At 42.1% G+C, this 27,153-nt stretch overlaps 1 protein-coding gene and 1 pseudogene across 2 annotated transcripts in view; both read left to right on the top strand.

The window, feature by feature from the left end:
* KPNA6 (karyopherin subunit alpha 6) overlaps window positions 1-27,153 on the top strand; it is a gene marked incomplete at its 3' end in the record, with an annotated part of 41,739 nt that overhangs the window by 2,175 nt on the left and 12,411 nt on the right. Inside the window, exon 2 of the mRNA XM_084241877.1 lies at window positions 26,578-26,711. Coding sequence (XP_084098003.1) covers window positions 26,578-26,711 — 134 coding nt within the window. The remainder of the gene's footprint in view (window positions 1-26,577; window positions 26,712-27,153) is intronic.
* LOC311176950 (hydroxymethylglutaryl-CoA lyase, mitochondrial-like) lies at window positions 14,812-16,038 on the top strand (annotated as a pseudogene). Its single transcript has one exon. The product of its transcript is annotated as a hydroxymethylglutaryl-CoA lyase, mitochondrial-like (transcript).

Below are 27,153 nucleotides of genomic sequence, written 5' to 3' on the forward strand. Positions count from 1 at the left end.
GCTCCATTTCAGGTACCTCTGCCCTGTCCCACCTTTTCTTTGGGCTCAGAGGTTCCAGCTATTAGAGTTTGGTTTTGGTTTTTGTTTGTTAATTTTTAAAAAGGATTTATTTTTTATTTATTTATGCATACAAGAATGGAGTGCAGGCCAGAGGTGCAGGATGGGATGAGAGGATTCGCCAGAGACGGAGTGGGGAGCAGAGCAGGCGGATCTACTGAAATACACTGCTGAAGGGGAGCAGCGGGCAAGACAGGAGAGATCTGCCGCACCATGTGGGTCAGCTCCCTGGCTGGGAATTGAACTCATGCCACAGTGGCTGGCTGTCGATAGCTTGATAGCATTGAGATTTTAACCCCTGTGCCACCAGGGAGGCCCCTGTTAATTTATTTTTGCTCATCTTTATAACTTGACAAACTAGTGGAAGGGTACATTTAATTTTAACATTCGAGCCAAGTTAGTTTGGGTTATCTCCATTTACAAATGGAGACTTACTCATTTGTCTAATGATTCTAATTCTTTCCAATTTTTAAAAGCTTTGAAGGTGACTACTTCAAAACTAGGCCCTTTGGATGCTGGGGACACTAACACAGCCTGCGTTCACACCTTAAGGTGTATTTACCTTGAGTTCTGAATATATAATAGATGACGTCTCCTGTACCAAACCTCATCAGATCTTTGGAGTGATTTTACTGCCATTAAAGTGCCCTGTTTCAGGGGGATTAGGGGAAGATGCTTACAGTTCTGAAAGTTGCTTATTTTGACCCTCAGCAGAACTACAACCCCTCAAAACTAAGTCCTGGTAGACAGTGTTTTATCGCCATTCCTTGCTAACCAGGAATCTGAGTCATGTCTGTCCTGTCTGCCCAAAAGTTTTGATTAATGTAAACTTTAAGCCACTCTTAATTTTGTCTCTCTGAGTAGTGATTGATTTAGGCATAGGCATGTGATGCAGTTCTGGCTAATTAGATGTGAAGGGAAACCTGGGGCACTTCTGGAAAAGTCTTTTTTAAAAGGGATTTGTCAGGTTTTGTTTTGTTATTTTTAACAGCTTATATTTTAAGCCAGGTATCACTAAAGTGTGACAGCCAACAAGTATGCAAAATTTGCTTGGGCTAGGCACTCGCTTAGTACCATAATAGCAACTCATTTAATTTTCAGATTCTCAGGCTCTGTTGAGGAAACTGTAGTACAGAGCGGTTCAATAACTTTCACAAAATCATAGCTAGTAAGTAGAGGAAGTATGGTTCCAACCAAAATATGGGCCTTTGAGGATATGTTTGGCCCCTAGAAAGGAGAGAGTCCTTGTGTGGCCTCGAAATCACCATTTGCGATGTTGGGATCATGAGACAGAATTTATAAATAAGAGCAGGCGGTTCTGCGGGTGAGGGTAGAGAAGATGGAAAGAACCTGATCTCTTCGTGGATGGTCTTGAGCCACTGAATTAGCCAACTTGGAACTGCTCTCTCTCTGGACTACTGAAGGCCACTGGAGTTGGCTTTTAGATACAAGTAACAATACCTTTCTAATTTATCACTCTTCCTAGTCAGGCATTTAGCCCATCTCTTCTTTTTAGTTTCCCTCCATCCTTGCCCCGTCCACCCCACAGTGCTTTCAGAGAAAGCCCTAAACCATCAACCACCACCTGAGTGTCCCTCAAGCATCATTGCCTTATTGCCTCTTCCTGACCTGCTTCTCCTGCGTTCTGTTAACGGTGGTGTCATTGGCCCATACTCTAGGGCACGGACCCTCATTCTTCTTCGGTTCCTTGATCTTTTCTTGCCTTTCTATATTGGCAATTTTTTAAAAAAGATTTATTTATGCATACAAGAACTGGGGTACGGACCAGAGGTGCTTAGGGTGAGAGGATTCAGCGGAGACAATGGGGAGCAGAACAGGCAGATGTACTGAAATACACTGCTGAGGAGAGTGGTGGGCGACACAGGAGAAGTCTGCTGCGCCATGTGGGTCACCTCCCTGACTGGGGATTGAACTTGTGTGGGTGGCTGTGGATTGCTTCATAGTGCTGTGACTTAATCCCATGTGCTACCAGGGAGACCGTTAAAAATCTTTATGTCAAAAAATACTGTAAATTGTGTAAGTGTTACTCAGAAGCCTTCCCCATCTCTCCCCTACCAGTACCATTTCTGCTGTAGTCAAATACCCATCTGATCTTAGTTTAGAATCTACTCCTTAGTTAACTCCTTGCTGTTCACAGGATAAAATTATAACCCTAGGGTGTGACATTCAAGGCTTTCCTATTGACTTTACTAATTTTATTCCATTAAGGTACATCCCACAGTCTACTCACATCCCATAGTCTACTCAGACTGCTTTCCTTGTACTTTAGCACTCCTGAAAGAGAAAGTGACAGAAGCAATCCTTTCCCCACCCTTCTTTTCCTAGGGAAATTTTGTGTTATTTCATTCTTTAATAGTAGTTCTTCAATCAGTTACTTATACTGAGGCTCATTTTCCTCGTCTCTAAAATAGGGATGACAGTGTCTACCTCATAAGATTGTTGGGATTAATTGAGCCAATGCATGTAAAGCATTTTAGCATGGTATTTAGCACACAGTGAGTATTCAGTAAATAATAACAAATTAGTATTAGTCACTTACTGAACAAATAAAATGCTTACTGGGTATGGGCCTATGCTAAATATAAAGATTAATCAGTTGTCTTTAAGAAGGCAGAAACATACTATGAGTACTTGTCAGTACTTTTAGGGGAGGCAGCAGTTCTTAATTTCAGCAAAGATTTATTGAGTGTCTATTGTGTGTTAGGATATGGTTCTAAGTTCTTAAAGTTCAGTGGTGAACCCCAATGCCATGGGGGTCTAGTATCACCTTCTGCATAATTTTCCATCCTGATTCCACAATCCCCTTATCCCTTGAAGTTGGAAATCCAGATTTTCATGAGATGTTAATGGATTAATATTAATGGATGGATTTGTAAACATTACAGGTTAACTTTTTAAAATCTAAAAACATCAATCAAAGCCAGGATATTTGTTTTACTAGAGGTCTTGAGCATTTTGTATTAATTTTTCTAAATTCTATGTATTTTTTCAAACATTTTAAAGGGCTGAAGATAAGCATTCTTCAACATGCTTATCTTGACATGATCATGGCAGCATTATATACTTGGAATAAAGTGCACAAGAGATTGTGCATATAAAATATATTGAATTTAACATTATGTACTTGATCAGTTACTTTTACAAAAACTATTTTGATGACATGGGTGCAAATTGGAGTGCACTAAGAAATGAGAGAAGAGAGGCAAATGGAGAATGTTTGGGGTAGAGAAGAGAACAGGTTAATGGGAATCTTATAAAATCCAGGCAAGAGATCGTGAAGACCTGAATTAGGGCAATGGCAGCAGGAATGGAGAAAAACGAGGTCCAGAAATAATTAGGAAATAAAGTCAGCCATTTTTAGTGATTGGATGTGGGGGGAAAAATACCATACGGTGTTTTTCTTTCTGGCTTATTTCGCTGAGCATGATCCCTTCCAGCTCCATCCATGTTGCTGCAAATTGCATGAGTTTATCTGTTTTGATTGCTGAGTAATATTCCATTGTGTCTATGTACCACATCTTCTTGATCCAGTCATCTATTTTTGGGCATTTGGGTTGTTTTCAAAGCTTAGCTATTGTAAATAGTGCTGCTCTAAACATAGGGGTGCAGGTTCCCTTTGGAATTAATGTTTCTGTGTCCTTTGGGTAAATACCTAGGAGTGGAATTGCGGGATCATATGGAAGCTCTATCTTTAGTAGGTTGAGGAATCTCTACACAGCTTTCCATAGCGGTTGGACCAGTTTGCACTCCCACCAGCAGTGCGGGAGAGTTCCTTTTTCTCCACATCCTAGCCAACATTTGTTGTTGCTCGGTTTTTTAATATGTGCAAACCTTACTCTTTTTTTTACACATTTTAAAAGACAGGTTTATCAGGAAAAGGAGAAAAAGGGACGGCTTGTATTGTCATAAGTGTGCAGGAGAACTGCATCTTGCCAGTGCAGACCCTAATTTTTAAATTGAAAGTTATATTTAAAAGCTATTTGCAGGCCTCCCCGGTGGCGCAGCCGTTGAGCACTGGGTTGCAAAGCTGCCTTTACAGCGCTGGTTCGAACCCCGGCCCCCGGGCGAGGGTCCCACATGGCACACAGACCTCTTCTGCCGCCCGCTGCTCCCCTCGGCAGTGTACTTCGTCACTCTGCCTGTACTACTTTCCACTCTGGCTCTGGTAAATTCTCTCACCCTCCCGCACCTCTGATTGTACCCAGTGCTTGTATAAATAAATCTTTAAAAAAAATTTTAAAAAAAGCTATTTGCACTTAACTAAGTTTTATAGCTATATTTGCTTTGCAAATTTTAATATAATTCATTTACTTATGTAAATTATAATGTATTAAGTTGCATATGCAAATAAGTATTTATAAATACATATGCAATATAGTCAGAAATAATGTAAAACTTTCCCAGCAACGGTATGATAGAAAAAGTCAGTTTCTTTTTTTTTTTTTTTTTTTTTAATTTTTCTAGAGGCATGTCTTATTTATTTATTTATTTATTATTTGTTTGTTTGTTTGGTTTATACATGCACTGGGTACAGTCAGAAGCGCGGGAGGGTGAGAGAATTCACCAGAGCCAGAGCAGGGAACAGAGCAGGCAGAAGGACTGAAGTACACTGCTGAGGGGAGCAGCGGGCGGCAGGAGAGGTCTGCTCACCATGTGGGACCCTCCTCCGGTGGCCGGGGAGCAGCCGGGGATCGAACTGGCGCCGCAGAGGCCGCGGGCAGCTTCGCAACCCAGCGCTCAACCGCTGCGCCACCGGGGAGGCCCGAAAAAGTCAGTTTCTTAAAATGATTTTTAGTGAACTTTTCAACTTTTGCTTGATAGGAGAAAACAGCTAGCTGCTAGATATTCAGATATTGTTGGCGTTTTTCTTTCTTAAGCATTTGTCATCATTAATCATGACAAATTTTAATTGTAAACTTAATAAAATGTAAACTTTTTATTTAATTAACCATAGCCCATGTCACACACAAAAACACAAGGGATCAAACATAACATTCACAAGGGACAACAGGCGTGTGCCTATCACCTCTTGTCTTATGATTTAAGGTCCAACAGCTAGTCAAGAGCAAGTTCCCAGTTATAGTCATTTCTTCGCCATAGTGTTGTAGCACAAATCTAGCTTACGTTTTGTTTATTTTCCATGAAGTCAGTATCACTGTTACTCATGTGATGGTTGAGAAAACAATGAGAAAAAATAATAAGGAATAAGACTTTATAGAGAAGATTGAGCTTTGGGGGGGTCACATATAATTGTGATATCTAAGTCCCTCCTTGACCCTGTGACCAGTTTTCCCATTTTGGCGGCAGTATTGACAATGCATTGACATTGACAATGCATGCCCTGTAAGAAACCATTTATGCCACATATGTCAGAAATGTAATAGTGTAGATTTTAGAAGGCATCATCGTACATGTAACTTGGCTTATACCTCCAGCAGCCTTGGAAAAAAGCCCTGTATAGTGAAATATTAATAATTTTTAAAAGATTTATTTATTTTTAAAGAAGATTTATTTATTTATACAAGCACTGGGTACAGTCAGAAGCGCGGGAGGGTGAGAGAATTCACTAGAGCCAGAGCGGAGAGCAGAACAGGCAGACTGACGAAATACACTGCTGAGGGGAGCAGCGGGTGGCAGGAGAGGTCTGTGCGCCATGTGGGACCCTCGCTGCCGCACCCCCCCTCCCTCGGCAGCCAGGGATCGAACCGGCGTTGGAAAGGCTGCGGGTAGCTTCGCAGCCCAGCGCTCAACCGCTGTGCCACTGAGGAAGCCCCAAAGATTTATTTATTTATGCATACAAGAGCTGGGTTACAGGCCAGAGATGTGGGGGGTGAGAGGATTCACCAGAGACAGAGTAGGGAACAGAACAGGCAGACTGAATGAAATACACTGCTGAGGGGAGCAGCGGGCGAGAGAGGATAGGTCTGCTGCTCCACGTGGGTAGCTTCCTGGCAGGCCAGGGGTCGAACTCGTGCTGCAGTGGCTAGCAATAGCTTGATAGCACTGTCTTTAACCCCTGCGCCACCAGGGATGCCCCTTCCTTTTTTTTTTAAGATTCCACATGTAAGTGAGATCATATGATATTTGTCTTTCTCTCTTTGACTTATTTCACTTAGGTTAATGCCCTCAAAATCCATCCATATTGTCACAAAAGGTAAGATTTCCTGCTTGCCATTTGTGATTGAGAACATTGCACTGTGGCACACATGCACATTTTCTTCATCCATTCATCATCCATCAACAGACACTTGGGACCTAGGTTATTTGCATGCCCTGGCTATTGTAAATAATGTTGTAATGAACATGGGATGTGTATCTTTTCAAGTCAGTGTTTCATTTTCTGGGGATAAATACCCAGAAGTGAAATTTCTGGATCATATGGTAGTTCTATTTTTAAATTTTTGAAGAAACTCCATACTGCTTTCCATGGTGACTGCACCAATTTACATCTCTGGCAGAGGTGCACAAGGGTTCCTTTTTTTCCCACATCCTCACCAGTACTTGTTATTTCATTTTTATAATAGCCATTCTAGCAAGTCTGGGGTGATAGTGATGAATTTAATTTTTTTTTATTTTAAAACATTTGAAATGCTTATGGGGCATGAGTGGAAGGGAACCCTTTGGGTATTGGATATGGAGTCATGATCATTTAAATCTTCTGAAAAGATAGTAAGTAATTATCTAATGAGACATGACTGGAATTGCTCGTCTTGGGGTGAGGTAAATGGTAGGGAAAACTTTTTTAAAGTGTTGACTCATTTGTTCTTTTATTCTAGTTTGGAGTGAATACAGATGGAATAGAAGGGAAAAGATTAAGAGAAAGGTGCTCGTGTGCTAGGAGAAAGGAAAAGGAGAAACCACCTGTTAATAGAGAGCAAGAAAATATAGCTGTCTTCTTTTACCCTAACTTCCTGGAAATTACCCACAGAGGGAACTGAGGTCTTTCAGAGTAGTAGCTAGGAAGCATTTAGGTCTTAAACGCTTTACCTTGCTAATCCTGCAGGGCTATAGAGTATGTTATCCTTATTTTATAAATGATGGAAGTAGAGATTCAAAGTAAGTGAATAATTTGTTCCTGGTTGGGTTTGGAACCCAGCCTACCTAACTCCCAGAGTGTGGTCTTTCCCGTTACATCATCTTGGAAGGAGTTGATAGGGTTTGAGTGGCGACACTGGATGTCTTCTCTTCTGGCAGTCTGGCACTTCTCTATATCGTCCTAGTCCCATCACGCATGAGACCTCAAAAGATTGTGTCCCCAATTAGCTCCTTGTTGGATTAATATATACAGGTCAGAGAAATTCCTGTTATTAATTTGTCAGAAAGGCTGTTGGAAAAGTGCCTTCCCATATTATTGTAAGTTAAAACGACGAGCTAGTCAGAAGAACTATGTAATACATCCTACAGAAAATGTAGAATCTTCCCTGTCCAAACAGTGGGGAATATCAGGAATAGTGCTGCACAATCGAATCCAAGTAGCCAGCAGCTTGTTGTGGTATTTTGCTATGTGGACCTCTTTTTTTTTTCCTTTTTCTTTTTTTCCTTTTTTTTCTATACCTGTCTAACCAGCTGGTGTTGTTCCCCAAACCAACCTGGGGCTTGCTGATCTCCTAATCTTTGCTCCTGATGAACTGTTCTCCCTCCCCAAGTCTAGTATCTTCAGAAACATAATCCATCTAGCCTTCAGAGATGGAACTTCTGTTCAGTAAGAGAGCTCTCACTCACATCCTCTGAACTTATTGTACACTTATTCATTATCTTTCATATTCTTGATGCCATGAGGTAGAAATTTTACAGAGTACCTAGCACCACATATTAAACAGTGAATAATAAACCACTAGTCTATTCGATTCAATGTGGAGATCAACATTTGAAATACAGGGGCCTCCCTGGTGGCCTAAGGGTTAAGTCTCAGCTTTATCACTGCTATGGCCTGAGTTAGATCCTTGGCCAGGGAGCTGACCCACATATGGCGCAGCGGACCTCTCCTGTCTCACTCACTGCTCCCCTTAACAGTGTATTTCAGTAAATCCACCAGTTCTGCTCCCCATTCTGTCTCTGATGAATCGTCTCATTCCCCGCACCTCTGGCCGACACCCCAATTCCTCTACACAAATAAAATGTATTAAAATTTTTTGATATATGTATGTATATATGTATGTATGTATATTCCCCCAACCCCATGATATTTGAACTGTGTGAATTCTAAGGCGATATTCAGTGAGTATTTGGGAATTGACTTAAATAGAACTTGAGCTCTTTGGTTTCCCTACTCTAAGTGATTCATTTTAGTTCCTTGTATCTATTAGTAGTAGCACCCTAGGAAGGTGAGATTCTGCACAATCTATAATGGATAGTAGGAAATTTCCTTTTGGAAAAACTAGTCTGTAGCTATCCTAGTCCTTGCCTGTGTCTCTCACCACCCCTTCCCTAGGTGTGGGAATTGTATTTACATATAGACTCAAGGGCCAAGAGGACTAGTAAATCCTAGGAGAGAATTAGAATTAGAGAACTGGCGCTGTCAATCATCTAGCTGATTCAGTACCTCAATGTACCATACTTCATTTAGACCCTGAGTCATGTATATCAAAGAATTTTCCCTGCATGGATGTCTAGTCAAACCATCTAGCGTATAGATTCAACTTGTGTTTCCTACAGTGATCTCTGTTCGGTCCAGTTCTGTGAGGATCTGCTTGAGTATGAGCAATCTTATGGCCCCATTATGGACTGACCCACTTGTTCAGTAGAGCAGTCTCTCCCATTGTCTTGGTGACTGATAGTTCTGACAGGCTTGCCAGTAACACCCTGCGAGCCTCATGCTGTCAGACCTGTTCCATACTATTTTCTTGTTTATAGTACTTCCTGGTCATGAAACTCTGAGAGGAATTTCAGAAGTTTGAAAAGCCATTACTACACCTAATCCTACCTTTCTAGGACAGCATTTTACTATTTATAAAGTACTTTCATATATATTCTCATTTGATCTTCCCTAACTTTTAGGTAAACAAGGTAAGGTTAGGAAAATTGAGATAGCAGTAAGTGATGCCATGGTTATACAATCAAGTTGCAAGACCAGAAATCAGATCATCTGACTTGGTAGCTCCTTTCACTGGCACCACACTGTTTTCACTGTGCCTGTTGGTGTTCCATCCAGCACAGCTGCCTCTCTCAGCCTAGATATTTCTTTCTAATACAAACCCGTGAAGATATTCTGTATATTCACATAATGTAGAGCTTTTAAAAAAGATTCGCAAGCCCTATACCAGACTTATATAGCATTTATTTCACCTCATCCTGTTTGCTTTCTATCATTAACACAGCTGCTACCACCACCAATTACTCCCTCCTACACACACAGACACACATATCCACATATATATGAAGTGGGGGAGGGACCTTCAAATGCAAAAGCAAATAATTAATTCAAATGGCTGTTTTTGTTTTTCCTTTGAAGTGGCAAATTTCTGTCAAGTGACTACCTACCTGCCTGCCAGTACCTAAAGTTTCTGTTTGCATCATATCACCTGATGTTTGTGTTATCTGTTTCTGACAAGAAGAGGGATTGAGTCAGGAAATGGTTAGGGTAGTAGAACCCAAAAAGAAACATAGACTCTACCCCTTCCAGAAATAATAAAGGAATCCCCTTGTGGCTAGTAAATGCTGTAAAGTATATGAAATGGAAAGAACGTGGACTTCAGGGCCTCCCTGATCACCTAGGGGTTAAGTCTCAGTGCTGTCACCGCTGTGACCTGAGTTTGATCCCCGGCCAGGGAGCTAACCCACTTGGCACAGCAGACCTCTCCTATCTCACCCACTGCTCCCCTCGCAATCTATTTCTTTTTTTTTTTTTTTTTAATTTTCTAGAGGCATGTCTTATTTATTTGTTTGTTTGTTTGTTTGGTTTATACATGCACTGGGTACAGTCAGAAGCGCGGGAGGGTGAGAGAATTCACCAGAGCCAGAGCAGGGAGCAGAGCAGGCAGAAGGACCGAAGTACACTGCTGAGGGGAGCAGCGGGCGGCAGGAGAGGTCTGCGCGCCATGTGGGACCCTCCTCCAGTGGCCGGGGAGCAGCCGGGGATCGAACCGGCACCGCAGTGGCCGCGGGCAGCTTCGCAACCCAGCGCTCAACCGCTGCGCCACCGGGGAGGCCCCCTCGCAATCTATTTCACTACATCTGCCTGTTCCCCACTCTGTCTCTGGTGAATCCTCTCATACACCCGCACCACTGACCTATACCCCAAGAATTGGCATATACCCCAATTCTTCTATGCAAAAAAAAAAAAAAAACAGTATTTTTGAACAACTGAACAATTGATAATATAAAATCTGTATTTCTAATTTTCTCTTGAAAATAAGATCTAGCAAGTCTAACAATAGCAACAAAAAATGTTAGGGATAGAAGAAAAATGTAAGTGAAAACAGTCTTTAAATACTTGAAAGGATATTGCTTCAGGGACTGGTGTAAATTTTCCCCGTACACGGGTATAGGTCTCATTCAGAATGTTGAAAACCTAATTCCTGGAACTGTGTGAAATGAAATAGGCAGTTTTTGGAGTAATGTTTCTTATCATTGGTAGTGTTCAGACAGATACAGGTATAGGTCAGGGGAGTGAGGAGTAATTCAGAGTATCACAGGGACTATACAGACTAATAATCTAAGTCTCTTCTGATTCAGCCTGTGGATAAAGTGTCAGGTTATTTTTTTTTAGGATTTATTTATTTATACACACAAGAGCTGGGGTGCAGGCCAGAGATGCTGTGGGTGAGAGGATCCACTAGAGACAGAGTGGGGAGCAGAACAGGCAGATGTACTGAAATACACTGCTGAGGGGAGCAGCGGGTGAGTCAGGAGAGGTCTGCTGCACCATGTGGATCACCTCCCTGCCTAGGGATTGAACTCCTGCTGCAGTTGCTGCGGATAGCTTCATAGTGCTGCGTCTCAACCCCTTGAGCCACCAAGGAGGCCCCAAGTAACAAGTTATATGGAACAAACAGAGTGGTATTCTCTTAGATTTTTATTCCTCCCTTATTGATTTTATTTTGAATGAAGATATGGGAGATATCTACTGCTGCCACCCTTTCTGGTTCTAGAATCAAAGCCTAAAGGGTGGACTCTAAAATCATAGCCATTTATTCATTCTTGAAGGTAAGTTTCAGAAATGCTTGGCTTTCCAAGTGTACTTGAGTGTTCTCTTCATAGATAAAAATGATTTAAGTACTTACATTACTTTATTTTAGCTGCCAGGTAGCTGACATTTCAAAAATGCAACTCAGTCTTAATCAAATATAATTTCTTTGGGTTCTGCTTATCTGTATTCCCCATTCCCCATTTTCTATATTCTATTCCAATTATTTTATTCCAAATTTTTGTTTTTGTATTTCTGTTTTGTTAAATTTATCATAAGCCACTTCAGATCTTTTGGAAAATTGAGTTTAAAATCTTGGATGGACGATCTGAGAGCATATATGTGCTGTAGACACAAAGCTTGAATGTTCTAAAGGTGAGATGTAAGATTTTGAGTTAAAACTGTTATTGGAGGTTGTCATAGGAACCAATTTGGGGTAACTGATGTCAAAGATAAAACTGGGCACTAACTGGGGCCTCCTGGTGGCATCGCGGTTAAATCTCAGCGCTATTACCACTATGCCTGAGTTCAGTTCCCAGCAAACCCACATATGGCATGGCAGACCTCTCCTGTCTCACCTGCTGCTCCCCTTTGCAGTATACTTCAGTAAATCTACCTGTTCTGCTCCCCACTCTGTTTCGGGTGAGTCCTCTCATCCCCTGCACCTCTGGCCTACACCCCAGTTCTATGCAAAACTGAGAGAAAAAAATTCACACACACAAAAAAACTAACAAAACAAAACTGGGCATTGGTTAAAGAAGTAAGGATAAACTTTTTTTTTTTTTAAAGATTTATTTATGCATACAAGAGTTGGGGTGTAGACCAGAGGTGCGGGAGGGTGAGAGGATTCACCAGAGACAGAGTGGGGAGCAGAACAGGCAGATTGATTGAAATACATTGCTGAGGGGAGCAGCGGGTGAGACAGGAGAGGTCTGCTTGCACCATGTGGGTAACTCTCTGGCTGGGGATCGAACTTATGCTGCAGTGGCTGTGGATAGCTTCATAGTGCTGAGACTTAACCCCTTGTGCCACCATGGAGGCCTCAATAAGGACAGATTTTAATCAATAATATACTGTTCCAATTGGAAGTTGTTGAGTGGGGGCTCAGTAGAGTCAGAGAAGGGAAAGATTATAAAATGTGTAGAGTGGAGTGATCCATGTAATACCCCTCTGGTATTTATTGAAGTTAAGCACCCACAGAGCCTGAGAGACAGAGATCCTTTTTTCAGGTGTTGACTGGAATAAGCAGCCATGAAATTTTCTCCAGTAGACACTTTAAGAAGCTGTTAGAAACTATATTAGTGTTTTTGTTGAAGTCTTATAGGCCTAGGTTGAGAAAGAGTTCAGCGACATCGGGGTAGAGTGTGGATAAGTAGAGAATCTTTGGTACAGATGAAAATTAGTTTACCAACCTGTCGTCTTTGGGAAGTAGTTTCATGGCTGACTGTAAGAGCAAATGAATGGCAGTGGCACTAACTCTGAACTAGGAAACATAAGAGAAGAAACTGGCTTAAGGAGAAAGTAAGTGAGGTGGAGATAGCTGGTAAGCATTTCTGAATACACTTTGAGGCAAGAGTTTGTGACTGATCAGGAGGCTATTCAGGATCTCTGGCAGTGGAGAAAGCCTCTTTAAGGAAATCATTTAAACAGTTTGTTAAAAATTTCCACCTTATTTAATTTCTTTAATAGTTGATATCTGATTGTCCTTTTTATAATGCAGAGTGAGAACTTTCCATGTCTGATACATGTTGTCCAGGTTCCATTGCCAAGAATGTGTTGTCCGAAATGCCTGTTTAGTTTTTAAAGATGGGACTACACCCTTTGCTTGGTTTTAGGTATGTATGGAATGTTATGATAGGATATAATAGTGGTCAGACAAATGGAAATGGTGGGGAGACAAAACTATACTAATGTGAAATAAACACGGCATTTTAATAAAGTTTAAAAAAATGTGATGTAAGAAGGCCCTTATTATAAGAAACATACTGAAGTTATTAGCGTGAAGTGCTGAGTCATGGCATGCAGCTCTCACATGTTCAGTTAAAGAAATGTATGTGTATATACATATACACATTGAGAGTAAAACAAATATGGTATCTTAGTAAAGAATTTATAATTGGGCCTCCCTGGTCGCGCAGGTGGTTGAGCGCAGTGCTGTGAAGCTGTCCGCAGTCTCTGCAGTGCGGGTTTGATCCCGGCTGGCCAGGGAGATACCCACATGATGTGGCAGACCTCTTCTGTCTCGCCCACTGCTCCCCTCAGCAGTGTATTTCAGTTTCAGTCTGCCTGTTCTTTTCCCCGCTCTGTCTCTGGTGAATCTTCTCACCCTCCCACACTCTGGCCTGTACCCTGGTTCTTGTATAAATTAAAAAAAAAAAAAAAAAAAAACTTAAAAAAAAAAAAAGAGGGCCTCCCCTGGTGGCGCAGGCAGTTGAGCGCGGCTCTGTGAAACTGTCCGCAGCCTCCACAACACCGGTTCGGTCCTGGCCGGCCAGCAAGGGTCCCACATGGCGAGGCGGACTTCTCTTGTCTAGCCAGCTGCTCCCCTCAGCAGTGTATTTTGTCAGTCTGCCTGTTCTGTTCCCCGCTCTTTCTCTGGTGAATCCTCTTACCCTCCCGCACATCTCGCCCGTACCCCAGTTCTTGTAAAAATAAAAAATAAATCTTTAAAAAAATTTATATTTGCTGAGTGTAGTATTTCAAACTTGTATTGTTTGATTAATTGATAATAGAAAGAGGTGCAGAAAAAGTAGTTTGGTTGTGGGGGGAAGCAAATATTGTTTAAAAATGAACAATGATGTAAAAAATTAAAAAAATTAATATTAAAAAAAGTAGTTTGGTTATTCATGAGAACAAAGAAATGGGACAGTGACTTGTGGGGGATGAATAGAAAGATGCACTTACAACTGTCTGACTGATTCTCAGTATGAAGAATTACAAGTGATGAGATTCCCTGGGCTGTCCCTACAGTGCTTATGTTAGCTAGCAGATTGAAAATCAGCAATACCAAAATTTTGCCATCAATTCTATATGCATTCACAGTAATTATCTAATATGTGGACCAGCAAGAAGACAGGCAAAATTAAAACTAGTCTATGTTATTTTCTTATGGTATATTTAATAAGAAATTGCGCCTAGTAAGTTTTGGAAGAATAGTCTTCATTAGTCTCTGTATCTGTCACTTGTGTATTATGTGCTGTCTTCCCACCTTCGAATCTCAGCATCATGGCAGACTCTGCTTTGGAAGAATTTTTATTCCATTAATTTTGATGGAATAGGTGTGCACTAGAGTTTTGTGATTTGCTTGTTGGTTTGTGGTAGAGGGAGAGAATTAACTACAAAAGAAAAACTTGTGTTCCTAAAGTCAGATATGGTGGGTGAAGGGGGGAACATATATCTTCAGTAACAGTTTTCAGATGTTCCTTGTTCATATGCACTTATTAGAGAGTTGGTTGCTAATAATAATGAAGTTAAAATCACTAACTAAATAGGTCAAGATAGAACCTGTCTAAGGGTGGGAGCAAAATTTAAATAGTATTATATATGTTGGGAGGGATGGAAAGCAGTTCTCAGAGGTTGGTTAAAAGAAAAGATCTGGGCCTCCCTGGTGGCGCAGGGGTAAAGTCTCAGTACTGTCAAGCTGTTACCAGCCACTGTGGCCTGAGTTTGATCCCCAGCCAGGGAGCTGACCCACATGGCGCAGCAGACCTCTCCTGTCTCACCCGCTGCTCCCCTCTGCAGTGCATTTCAGTCGATCTGCCTATTCTGCTCCCCACTCTGTCTCTGGTGAATCCTCTCACCGCCACGCCTCTGGCCTGCACCCCAGTTCTTCTGTGCAAAAATAAAAATGAATCTTTAAAAAAAAAAGAAAAGAAAAGATCTGACTTTACTAAATTGCCATGGGGAAACTGGTGGGCTTGGTTTCCCTCTAGCTGTCAACACCTCATCTGTGGGTACTTTCCCAAATCAGGTGAAAATTGTGGAAGTTGCTCCCCAAGATGGACTACAATGTAAAAATATCGTACCTACTACAGTGAATATCAAGCTGATGATAGACATGCTTTCCAGAGCAGGACTCCTATTTTAGAAGCCACAGCTTCGTGTCTCCCAAGTGGGTTCCTCAGATGGCTGGCAACACTGAAGTCTTGAAGGGCATCCAGAAGTTTCCTGGCATCAACTACCAAGTCCTGACCCCAAATTTTCAAAGGCTTTCAGGGAACAGTTGCTGCTGAAGCCAAAGAAGTGACCATCTTTGGAGCTGCATCAGAGTTCTTCACCGAGAACATCAACTGTTCTTTGGATGAGAGTTTGTAGTGGTTTGACAAAGTATTGAAGGCAGCTCAGGCAGCCAGTATCCCTGTATGGGGTGCGTCTCCTGGGTGCAAGGATAGCTCTGTGAAGGGAAGATCTTCCCAGCTAAAGTAGCTGAGGGCTCTAAGAAGATGTATTCAGGGGGCTGCTATGAAACCTCTCTGGGGACACCATTAGTGTGGGCATCCCTGGTGCCATGAAGGACCTGCTGTCTGCTGTCATGCAGGAGGTGCTGGTGACTGCCCTGTCTGTCCAATGCCATGCCGTTTATGGTCAGGACTTGGCCAACACCTTGATGGCCCTGCAGATAGGAGTAAGTGTGGTGGATGCTTCTATAGCAGAGCTTGGAGACTGTCCATATGCACGGGGTACATTAGGAAACTTGGCCACAGGGGACCTTGTCTCCTTGGCTTGGATATTCACACAGGTGTGAAAATCCCGAAGCACCAAGAAGCTGTGACCTTTGTCAAGCACCCAACAGAAAAACTAGCCTCAAAGTGATTCAAGCCACCTGTAAACTGTGAGGCCCTGTGTGTACCCAAAGCCCTGGGAGTTGTGTGGGAGTAAGGGCAGGCATGCATGGATGGACACGTGGAAATGGGGGTGAAATGAACAGAATCAGGTATTTCACCTGCATGTACGTTTCTCCTGGCAGAAAGGGGGTGAGGGACAGCAGCTGCATGGCCTCAAGTCCTCCCTGCCAGATCTAGGTAGGAGTGAAGAGGCTTCAGAGGCTGGATTTCTTATATTATTTTTTTTTTTTATAGAGGCATGGTTATTTATTTATTTGTTTGTTTGTTTATACATGCACTGGGTATAGTCAGAAGCGCGGGAGGGTTGAGAGAATTCACCAGAGCCAGAGCGGGGAGCAGAGCAGGCAGAAGGACCGAAGTACACTGCTGAGGGGAGCAGCGGGCGGCAGGAGAGGTCTGCGCGCCATGTGGGACCCTCCTCCAGTGGCCGGGGAGCAGCTGGGGATCGAACCGGTGACCCAGTGCCCCAGAGGCCACGGGCAGCTTCGCAAACCAGCGCTCAACTGCTGCGCCACCGGGGAGGCCCTGGATTTCTTATATTATTGAAGGAAAAGATCTTAAGTTGGGAGTCAGTGGTTTATTTTTTTTTTTTTATCTCTCTTCCCAGGGAAATAATTTGAAATGACTGACTACTCTATAGTGTTTTAGGGCTCATCTCCTTTGAAGATTGCCATTACCTTGAAAATAAGACTAGTTCTCTTCTTTCTTTTTTTTTTTTTAAGATTTATTTATGCATACAAGAACTGGGGTACAAGAGGTATGGGGGGATGAGAGAATTCACCAGAGACAGAGTGGGGAACAGAACAGGCAGATTGAAATACACTGCTGAGGGGAGCAGCGGGTGAGACAGGAGAGGTCTGCTGCACCATATGGGTAGCTCCCTGGCCGGGGATCGAACTTGTGCTACAGTGGCTGTGGATAGCTTCATAGGTTGCATCTTAACCCCTGTGCCACAAGGGAGACCCAAGTTCCCTTGTTTGTTAAATAGAACTCTTTTGGGTTCTTCTAAGAAGATGCCTTTAAGAGATTGCTTGTTAATTTCTTCAGACATTGATCATGAACAAAGACTTTGATTTGCAAAGTCCTAGAGCCACCAACACTGTCTGGGATGCTTTAAGCACTTGTAAGCTTGAAAGCTGTAATATCTCATCCATACACAGCATAGCTGGCTCTATATAGCGTAACTTTATCAGAGACAATGGCATAATTAAAAATTTTTATGAGCCTCAAAATTTTAAACATACCACTGATAAAAATATTGTAGTCTTGCTACTCACTAAGTGTATTTCCTGTGATTCAGGTGCTTCATCTATCAGTTAGATGCATTCACTTGCTATAACTGAGTCCCACAAACTGGGTGGTTTAAGCAAAAGAAATTTGTTTTCTCAGTCCTAACGGTGTTCAAGATCAAGGCGTTGGCAAATTTGGCTTCTTCTGAGACCTCTACTTGGTTTATAGATGGTTGTCTTCTTGTACACATGGGCCTGGTTCTTCTTTTGTGTGCCTCTGTTTCTTTTTTTTTGTTTGTTTCTTTTTTTTTTAAAGATTTATTTATTTATTTATGCAAGCACTGGGTACAGTCAGAAGTGCAGGAGGGTGAGAGAATTCACCAGAGCCAGAGCGGGGAGCAGAGCAGGCAAAAGGACCGAAGTACACTGCTGAGGGGAGCAGCAGGCGGCAGGAGAGGTCTGCATGCCACGTGGGACCCTCCTCCAGTGGCCGGGGAGCAGCCGGGGATTGAACCAGAGCTGCAGAGGCTGCGGGCAGCTTCGCAACCCAGCGCTCAACCGCTGTGCCACCGGGGAGACCGTGCCTCTGTTTCTTAATCTCATTAGGACACTAATCATATTGGATTAGGGCTTTACCCCAGTATCTTCTTTAATATTAGTTACCTCTTTAAAAACCCATCTTCAGAGACCTCCCTAGTGGCACAAGGGGCTAAATCTCAGCACTATGAAGCTACTACAGCTCGAGCAGCAGACCTCTCCTGCCTCTCCCACTGCTTCCCTCAGCAGTATATTTCAGTAGATCTGCTTGCTGTGCTCCCCACTCTGTCTCTGGTGAATCCTCTCACCACCCCTGCACCTCTGGCCTGCCCACCAGCCCTTATATGCATAAATAAATAAAATCTTTTTAAAAAAGACTTATCTCCAAATATATTCATATTTTGAGGTATAGAGAAAGAACTTCAAAATATGAATGGTGAGGGTACACAATTCAGGCCTTAACAGGGCCCATACCTATTTTATATTATTATTGCTAGTCCCTTGGTTCTAAAAACCAATTGTTAATTGAGCTGCAGCAACTAAGGGAATATCATGAAAAAAAGCCCTTTTGTCTACTGGTCCCTGAAGTAGAGTCCTGCCCTCCTTTGGTTGCTGATTCCAGATGTGCTTCTGTACTTATTCCTTCTCCCAATCTAACCTTCCCTGACTGGCTTCTCCAGTGAAGTCACAAGCAAATATTTGTGATAGTTTGTTGTAACCATGGTTACTAAAGAAGCACAGCTTGATTCTCTTTCCAGCTTCACTGTCAGCTCTGCTCCAAGGAGGGAACAGTCCCTCTTGGAGAGCCTAGGCTCAATCATGAAAAACCATATGTCAGGAAATGGGGGACAGCATCCATAATGCTGCCTTTAGGAATCTGTCCCTTGTCTGTTACTCGCCATGCATGGGGGTAATCAGGGATCCCCAAAGGAAAGTCATCACAGCCCCTGGAATTTTTTTTTTTCAAACAATAAATTCACTTGGACTTTACTGGGTGGTGAAGACTTGTGCATTCTAAGACCCTGCTGCCGCTGTTAGTTTTTGAGTCTACTTTCCGGAATGACAAGAGGTACCTTTTCTGAAATGTCTTTTCTTCATTATCTCTAGTTCCAGAATTCAGTTCACCAACCTTTCTTTTTCTCTTTCTTTCATAGTTTCTTAATAGACTACCCCCCCCCATATTTGTATGCTTCCTTATCAGTTTTCACTCCCCCCTACCCCCTGTGCCCTAGGTGATCTTGAAGAGCCAACCCAAATCTTTTTTTTTAAGATTTATTTATTTATGCCAGGGGTTATCGGCATTTCAGGCAGACTGACTGAAATACACTACTGAAGGGAGTAGCAAGCAAGACAGGAGAGGTCTGCTGTACCATGTGGGTAGCCCCCTGGCCGGGGATGAACTCTTGCTGCAGTGGTTGCGGATAGCTTTACAGTGCTGTGCTTAAATCCCTTGTACCACCAGGGAGACCCTTAGCCCAAATCTTATCTGTGGAAGAATTCTTTTTAAACTCTTATCCCAGCATTCCAACCATTTCAAAAAGAGGGCAATGTTTGTTAATTGTCCCCTTCTGTGTGCCTATTATTTTATTTCCTTTTTGTAATAATTTTATTTATTTATTTTATAGATTTGTTATTTATTTATCTATTTATTTATTTTTTGAAGACTATTTTTTTTAAAGATTTATTTTTATTTATTTATACAAGCACCGGGTACAGTGAGAAGCACGGGAGGGTGAGAGAATTCACCAGAGCCAGAGTGGGGAGCAGAACGGGCAGACTGACGAAACACACTGCTGAGGGGCGCACCGGGCAGCAGGAGAGGTCTGTGCGCCATGTGGGACCCTCCTCCGGTGGCCGGGGAGCAGCCAGGGATTGAACCACTTATAGATTTATTTATGCATACAAGAGCTGGGGTACAGGCTAGAGATGCGGGGTGTGAGAGGATTCATCAGAGCAGTGGGGAACAGAAAAGGCAGATTGACCAAAGTGTACTGCTGAGGGGAGCAGCGCAGGAGTCAGGAGAGGTCTGCTGCGCCATGTGGGTAGTTCCCTGGCTGGCCGGGGATCGAACTCGTGCTGCTAAGGCTGCAGATTGCTTCATAGTGCTGTGCTTAACCCCTTGTGCCACCAGGGAGGCCCTGTAATAATTTTAGTTGCTGCTTCACATCAGAAATTTAGATGAGAAATGACTATAAAAACAGGGAGTTGGTCTGACTTCCTCTACTTATACTGCAACACAGTCAGCTTTGCTTTTACCAGTTTTTTTAAATACTGAGTTTTTTGGCTGTTGGGTTTTTGTTTCGTGTTTGATTATTTTAAAATGTAAATATTGAGTAAGGTGTGATAAAGTCACTGCAGCTACAGGAGGATACAAGAATGAGGTTTGAAAGGAAGAAGTTTATTATTTGTTACATTCACAGGTCTCAAAGAGCGAGTTAACACACTGCTCAAGTTTAGGCTAGAGCCATTCATTCTGAGGGAAAGTCAACGCAGCAGAGTAAATAAACAGTTTAGGATTAGATAGTTTGATTAATTCCAGAGGCCTTAGGACTGTAGTTGCCTATTAACTGACCATGGAATGATTAAAGCAGAGGAATATCACCTGCTGTGGTCTACAAACCAGGTAGAGAAAATGGGGCTCTGAATCTCTTAGTTCGCATATCAAAGGCATGCTCTTAGCAAGTTATCTTTAGGTGTTAGCCATTGTAGAGGCAGTTTCTCCCTATGTCTGTTAAGCCCATAAGTGCCAGAACATCTGGAACATAAAAAATAAGAAAGTCTAGTAATATAGTGAACATAAAATATAGTCAGTATGTTAATATGTGGTGAATGAATACAAATAGATAAAAACAAAATCTAAGAAGCAGTTCAGACATAGATTCTATGCCACTTAATTGGAGGTTTACTACAATTTAAGAAAAGTTTGTGGTAAAATATAAAATTCACCTTTTTAGCCATTTTTAAGTATATGATTAAGGGTCTCCCTGGTGGCGCATGGGGTTAAGCACCGCACTATGGAGCTAGTCCAGAGCCTCTGCGGCACGAATTCGATCCCCGGCCGGCCAAGGAGAAACCCACATGGAGAGGCAGACCTCTCCTGCCTCGCCCGCTGCTCCCCTCTGTTTCCCCTGCCTGTTCTGTTTCCCAATCTGTCTCTGGTGGGTCCTCTCACCCCCCAGCATCTCTGGCCTATACCCCAGCTTTTGTATGCATAAATAAATAAATCTTTTTAAAAAAGTATATGATTAAGTGGCATTAATTGCATTTACAATGTTGTGCAACCAACACCCTTACCCACTTCCAAACTTTTCATTACCCCAAATAGAAATTCTGTTCCCATTAAGCCATAATTCCCCCAATCCCTAAAAACCTCTCATTTACTCTTGACCCTTAAATAACTGGAAGATTGGTATGCCAGCCCCTTTTTCTCTTTTTTCAAAATCCACAAATACCCTGACTCCCCAAAAACTTAACAAATAGCCTGCTGTTGACCATAATCCTTAAAATAATATATAGTTAGGGCCTCCCCGGTGGCGCTGGTTGAGCGCTGGGTTGCGAAGCTGCCCGCAGCCTCTGAAGCGCCGGTTTGATCCCTGGCTGCTGGGTAAGGGTCCCACATGGCGTGCAGACCTCTCCTGTAGCCCGCTGCTCCCCTCAGCAGTGTACTTTGTCAGTCTGCCCGTTCTGCTCTCTGCTCTGGCTCTGGTGAATTCTCTCACCCTTCCACGCCTCTGACTGTACCCAGCGCTTATCTAAATAAATAAATAAATCTTAAACAAAAAATATGGTTGATTAACACATACTTTGTATATTATACACTGTATATTACATACAGAGTGTATTATATTGTATATTATATACTGTATTCTACAATAAACTAGAGAAAAGAAAATGATGGGGAGAAACATGAGAAAATACATTTATAGTACTGCACTGCACTGCACTTACTGAAATCCCACATATTAGTATATACATGCATTTTGTTTCATTTTGTTCAAGAGTCATCCTTACACTAAGTATAAGTATGTGGTAATTTAATGTTTCATTTTTCCCACTACCCCACTATGTTTAATGTTTTGAGGAACTGTTTTTCAGAGGCTGCACAACTTTACATGACCACCAGCAGTGCACTGGTTCTAGTTTGCCCACATCTTGCCAACACTTGTGGATTATTTTTTGTTTTGTTTTTATTACAGCATTCTAGTAGGTATAAAGTGGTATCTCTTGTGGTTTTGATTTGCATTTGCCAAGACTATGTTGAGCAGCTTCATATGTGCATGTTTGTCATCATGTTTCTTCTTTGGAGAAATGTCTCTTCAAATTCTTTGCCTGTTTTTAAAGTTGAGTTGTTTATGGAACTGTAGAAATTCTCTACATATTCTGGATATTAAACTCTTTTTTTTTTTTAAATTATTTATTTATTTATACAAGCACTGGGTACAGTCAGAAGCGCGGGAGGGTGAGAGAATTCACCAGAGCCAGAGCAGGGAACAGAACAGGCAGACTGACGAAATACACTGCTGAGGGGAGCAGCGGGCGGCAGGAGAGGTCTGCGTGCCTTGTGGGACCCTCGCCCGGCAGTTGGGGATCAAACCACCACTGCAGAGGCTGCAGGCAGCTTTGCAGCCCAGCGCTCAACCATTGTGCCACCAGGGAGGCCCTGGATATTAAACTCTTATCAGAAATTAATTTGGAAATAATTTCTCCCATTCTCTAAGTTGTCTTTTCACTTTCTTATTGTGCTTCTGATGTTACAGCTAAAAATCCATTATCAAATCTAAGATCATAGAAATTTACCCGTTTCTAAGAGTTTATTGGCCTTAACTTGTATATTTAAATTGTTGGATAGGCCTCCCCGGTGGCGCAGCGGTTGAGCGCTGGGTTGCAAAGCTGCCCTCGGCCTCTGCAGCACCAGTTCGATCCCCGGCTGCTCCCTGGCCACCAGAGGAGGGTCCCACATGGCGCGCAGACCTCTCCTGCCGCCCGCTGCTCCCCTCAGCAGTGTACTTTGGTCTTTCTGCCTGCTCTGCTCCCCGCTCTGGCTCTGGTGAGTTCGCTCACCCTCCCGCGCTTCTGACTGTACCCAGTGCTTGCATAAATAAATAAATAAACCTTTAAAAAAAAAAAATAAAATAAATTGTTGGATAAGTTTGAGTTAAATTTTGTATGTGGTGTAGGGTAGCTTCATTCTTTTGGACCCAGAAATCTAGTCTTCTGGCACATTTGTTGAAGAGAGTATTCTTATCCCATGAATGGACTTAAGAACCCTGTCAAAAAATCTGTTGGCTGGTCATAGATATGTGAATTTATTTCTGGACTCTCCATTCTATTCCATTGATCTATATGTTTATCCTTGTGCCAGTACCACTTGCATTGATTACTGTAGCTTTGAATCAAGTTATGAAATCAGGAAGTATGCATCCTCCAACTGTATTATTTAAGTTTTTTGTTTCCACAAATTGACAGGAATGGGATAGTAAGAAAGGAAGGCTATTTAGTAAACTATGCTAGGACAGTTGATTATTCACAGGGAATTATGGACATATAATAAAGTCCACGTAGATGAAATACTTGCATGTAAAAGGCAATCTCTAAAACTTCTAGAAGACGAGAGGTTATCTTTCTGACCTTGGGAACATGAAAGGATTTATTAAACAAAACAGTGAGGAAAAGCTAAGTATAAAAGAACAATTTAACTACATTATAATTAAGAACTTGTTAAAGAATGGGCCTCCCTGGTGGCAAAAGGGGTTAAGCACTGCACTGTGAAGCAATCCACAGCCTCTGCGACATGAGTTCAATACCTGGCCGGCCAGGGAGCAACCCACATAGCGCAGCAGACCTCTCCTGTCTCCACTGCTGTTCCCCTCAGCAGTGTATTTCAGTCAGTCTGCCTGTTCTGCTCCCCGCTCTGTCTCTGGTGAATCCTCTCACACACACACACACACCCGCGTCTCTGGCCTATATCCTGGCTCTTGTATGCATAAATAAATAAATCTTTTTTAAAAAGAAAAAAAAAAAGAACTTGTTAAAGAACTCCAGAAAGTGAAAATTGAACAGTATACGAAGATTCCCTTTCTCCAAATCAATAAGAAAAGGAAAAATAATTCAACTGAAAAATACTCAAACATTTTTCACAGGAGAAACATATGGATGGCTAATCAACATGAAATCTAACCTCTTAAGTAATCTGTGTAATACATCATTATCTCAATGAAATGCCTTATTTTACTTAGTAATTGACCAAATGAGAATTGCAAGCAGTAGGACTGAACATCAATAGGAACCTATCATATATTGCTAAACTAGTGTAAGTTGGCATTATGTTAGAAGACAAAATGGTACTAAGTGTTCAAGTTTAACATTTACCTGCCTAAAACTCAGTAATTATTCTCTAGAGTGGCTCTTCTCTAAGGTATGATCTGTAGACTGTTGCAGAATCTCTGGAAAGTCAAGACTAAGCTATTACTGACACAAAATGGAATAAAGACATAATAATAAGACCTAAAAACATGAAACTTGTAGAAGAAAACATAGGAAAATAGACCTTGGGTCTTTGCAATGATTTTTGAGATATGACCCCCAAAGTACAACATCCCTAGTGGCGCAAGGGGTTAAGCACCACACTATGAAGCAATCCGCAACCTCTGCAGCACGAGTTCAATACCCAGCCAGCCAAGGAGCAACCAACATGGCGCAGCAGACCTCTCCTGTCTCACCTACTGCTCCCCTCAGCAGTGTATTTCAGTCAGCCTGCCTTTTCTGTTCCCCACTCTGTCTCTGGTGAATCCTCTAACCCCCCGCATCCCTGGCCTGTACCTTAGCTCTTGTATGCATAAATAAATAAATCTTTTTTTTTTTTTTAAAAAAAGCACTTGCAAACCATATATCTGATAAAAGGTTAGTAACCAAAATATATAAAGAACTCATAAAACTCAGTAGCAAAAGAAAGATAATCAAAAACAGGCAAAGGATGTGAATCGACATTTTTAAAAATATTTATGCATATAAGAGCTGGGGTTCAGGCCAGAGGTGTGGGGGGGGGGGTGAGAGGATTCACCAGAGACAGAGTGGGAAACAGAACAGGCAGACTGACTGAAGTAGACTGCTGAGGGGAGCAGCGGGCAAGGCCGGAGAGGTCTGCTGTGCCATGTGGGATGGTCGCTGGCTGGCGGGGGCCGGGAATCAAACTCGTGCTGCAGAGGCTGCGAACAGCTTCATAGGTTTTGTCTTAACACCTTGCGCCACCAGGGAGGCCCTGAATCAACATTGTTTCCCAACGCACACAAATGGCCAACAGGTCCATGAAATGGTGCTCAGCATCACCAATCATCAGGGTAATGCAAATCAAACCCACGAGATATCATCTCATACCTGTTAGAAAGACTATTATCAAAAAGACAAGACATAAGTATTGGTGAAAATTTGGAGAAAGGGAACTCTTGTATATGAAGTGTCCATCAGATGAATGGAGAAAGAAAATATGGTGTATGTTTAAACAATGGAATTATTCAGTCACACACACACAAAAGGAAGGAACCCTGCCATTTACGACCACATGAAAGAACATTAAGGACTTTATGCTAAGTGAAATATTTAGGGGTAGTGTGTGTGTGTGTGTGTGTGTATTTATATATGTGATTAATAAAAATAGAAGCAAAGATAATGGCAACTCAGGATAGCAGTTTTTCTTTTGGTTGGTGTGGGAGTGGGCTTGGGGAGCTTGGGATGTGGGGAAGAGCCAGCAAGTAGATTCAGGCATATTGATAACATCTTAGCTCTTAGATTTGCTGGTGGGTTTTTTGTGTTGTTTTGCTTGGTAACTTAATATAGGTTTCATCTTTTTGTATATATCAAATGTTATGTAATTTTTTTAATTTAAAAAATAGATGCTGACTATATGGAGCATTAAAGAAAGATAGATGGTATTCCACTGAATTGAATATACTATAATGTATTTCACCTAGCTAGATTAAATATATTTGATATATTGGAAAAAGCATACAGCAGGTTTCATTTGTAATGGAAATGATCATAATTTGTGAGCGTTCACCATATGTTAAGCATAATTGTGAGTATTTCATATATATTAACCTATTTGATAATATCTCTATGAAATTGGAACTCTTGTGTCTCCATTTTATTTATTTTTTAAAGATTTATTTATACAAGCACTGGGTACAGTCAGAAGCGCTGGAGGATGAGAGAGTTCACCAGAGCCAGAGCAGAGAGCAGGACAGGCAGACAGACGAAATACACTGCTGAGGGGAGCAGTGGGCGGCAGGAGAGGTCTGCGCGCTGTGTGGGACCCTCACCTGGTGGCCAGGGATCGAACCAGCACTGCAGAGGCTGTGGGCAGCTTGGCAACCCAGCGCTCAACCGTTGCACCACCGGGGAGGCCCTGTGTCTCCATTTTAGAAATGAGTTCCTGAGGCACAGAAGTTAAAGTAACTTGTTGGATGTTGTATAACTAATGAATGGAAGCATTTGAAACCCACATAATCTGGTTCTGGAGTCCACATTTGACTACTATGCTTATATTAATTGCTATAAAGCACCCTTAACAAGTTTTTATGATTAATGGAGGTTGTGTGTGTTGCATTTGTTGAGATCACTTGCATTTATTGAGATTATTAGGCCTCCTTTCTGGAGGTCTGATCCCCTCCAAGTATGGGAGGATGGGTAGAGACACAGGCCCAGTGAAAAAGAAATGCTGTCTTCTTAAGAGCCTTTGCCAATGTATTTGTATTTTCCCTTCTTCTAGAGACCATGGCGAGCCCAGGGAAAGACAATTATCGAATGAAAAGCTATAAGAATAATGCCCTAAATCCTGAAGAAATGAGACGAAGAAGAGAAGAGGAGGGCATTCAGCTCCGGAAACAGAAACGGGAACAACAAGTGGGTTAACGGGAGCAACAAGTGGAATGTTCTGAAACATATTGTTCAGGGAAACAATCCAGCTATGATGGTTGGCCTCCATCTTACACCTTCCCCTTCCCCTTCGGAAAGTAGCTTTACTCTGTGGGCCACTCATCCAGCTTTCTTTGTTGTAAAAAAATGTTGAAAACTTTGAGAGAGAACCAACCCTTTATTCCTTTTTCATTATTTAGGATAAATTAGACATCATCTTTGTCTTTAACATGGCATTTTAGATCTAGGCCCTTGTTGCTTCATATCTTCTTCACCCTATATTCAGTGTTAAGCCGGGCTTTCAAGGCCCAATTCCAAGCCTGACCCTTTAATAAGAGTTTCATTTGCTGCCATATTTGTTTCTTGAGCCCATTCATTGTAAGTCTCCATAGGAGACTATATTAAAGTCTGAGTCTATATTAAAGTCTCT

Source organism: Talpa europaea, assembly GCF_964194135.1.
Source record: "Talpa europaea genome assembly, chromosome: 9".
NCBI classification, from domain to species: Eukaryota; Metazoa; Chordata; class Mammalia; order Eulipotyphla; family Talpidae; genus Talpa; species Talpa europaea.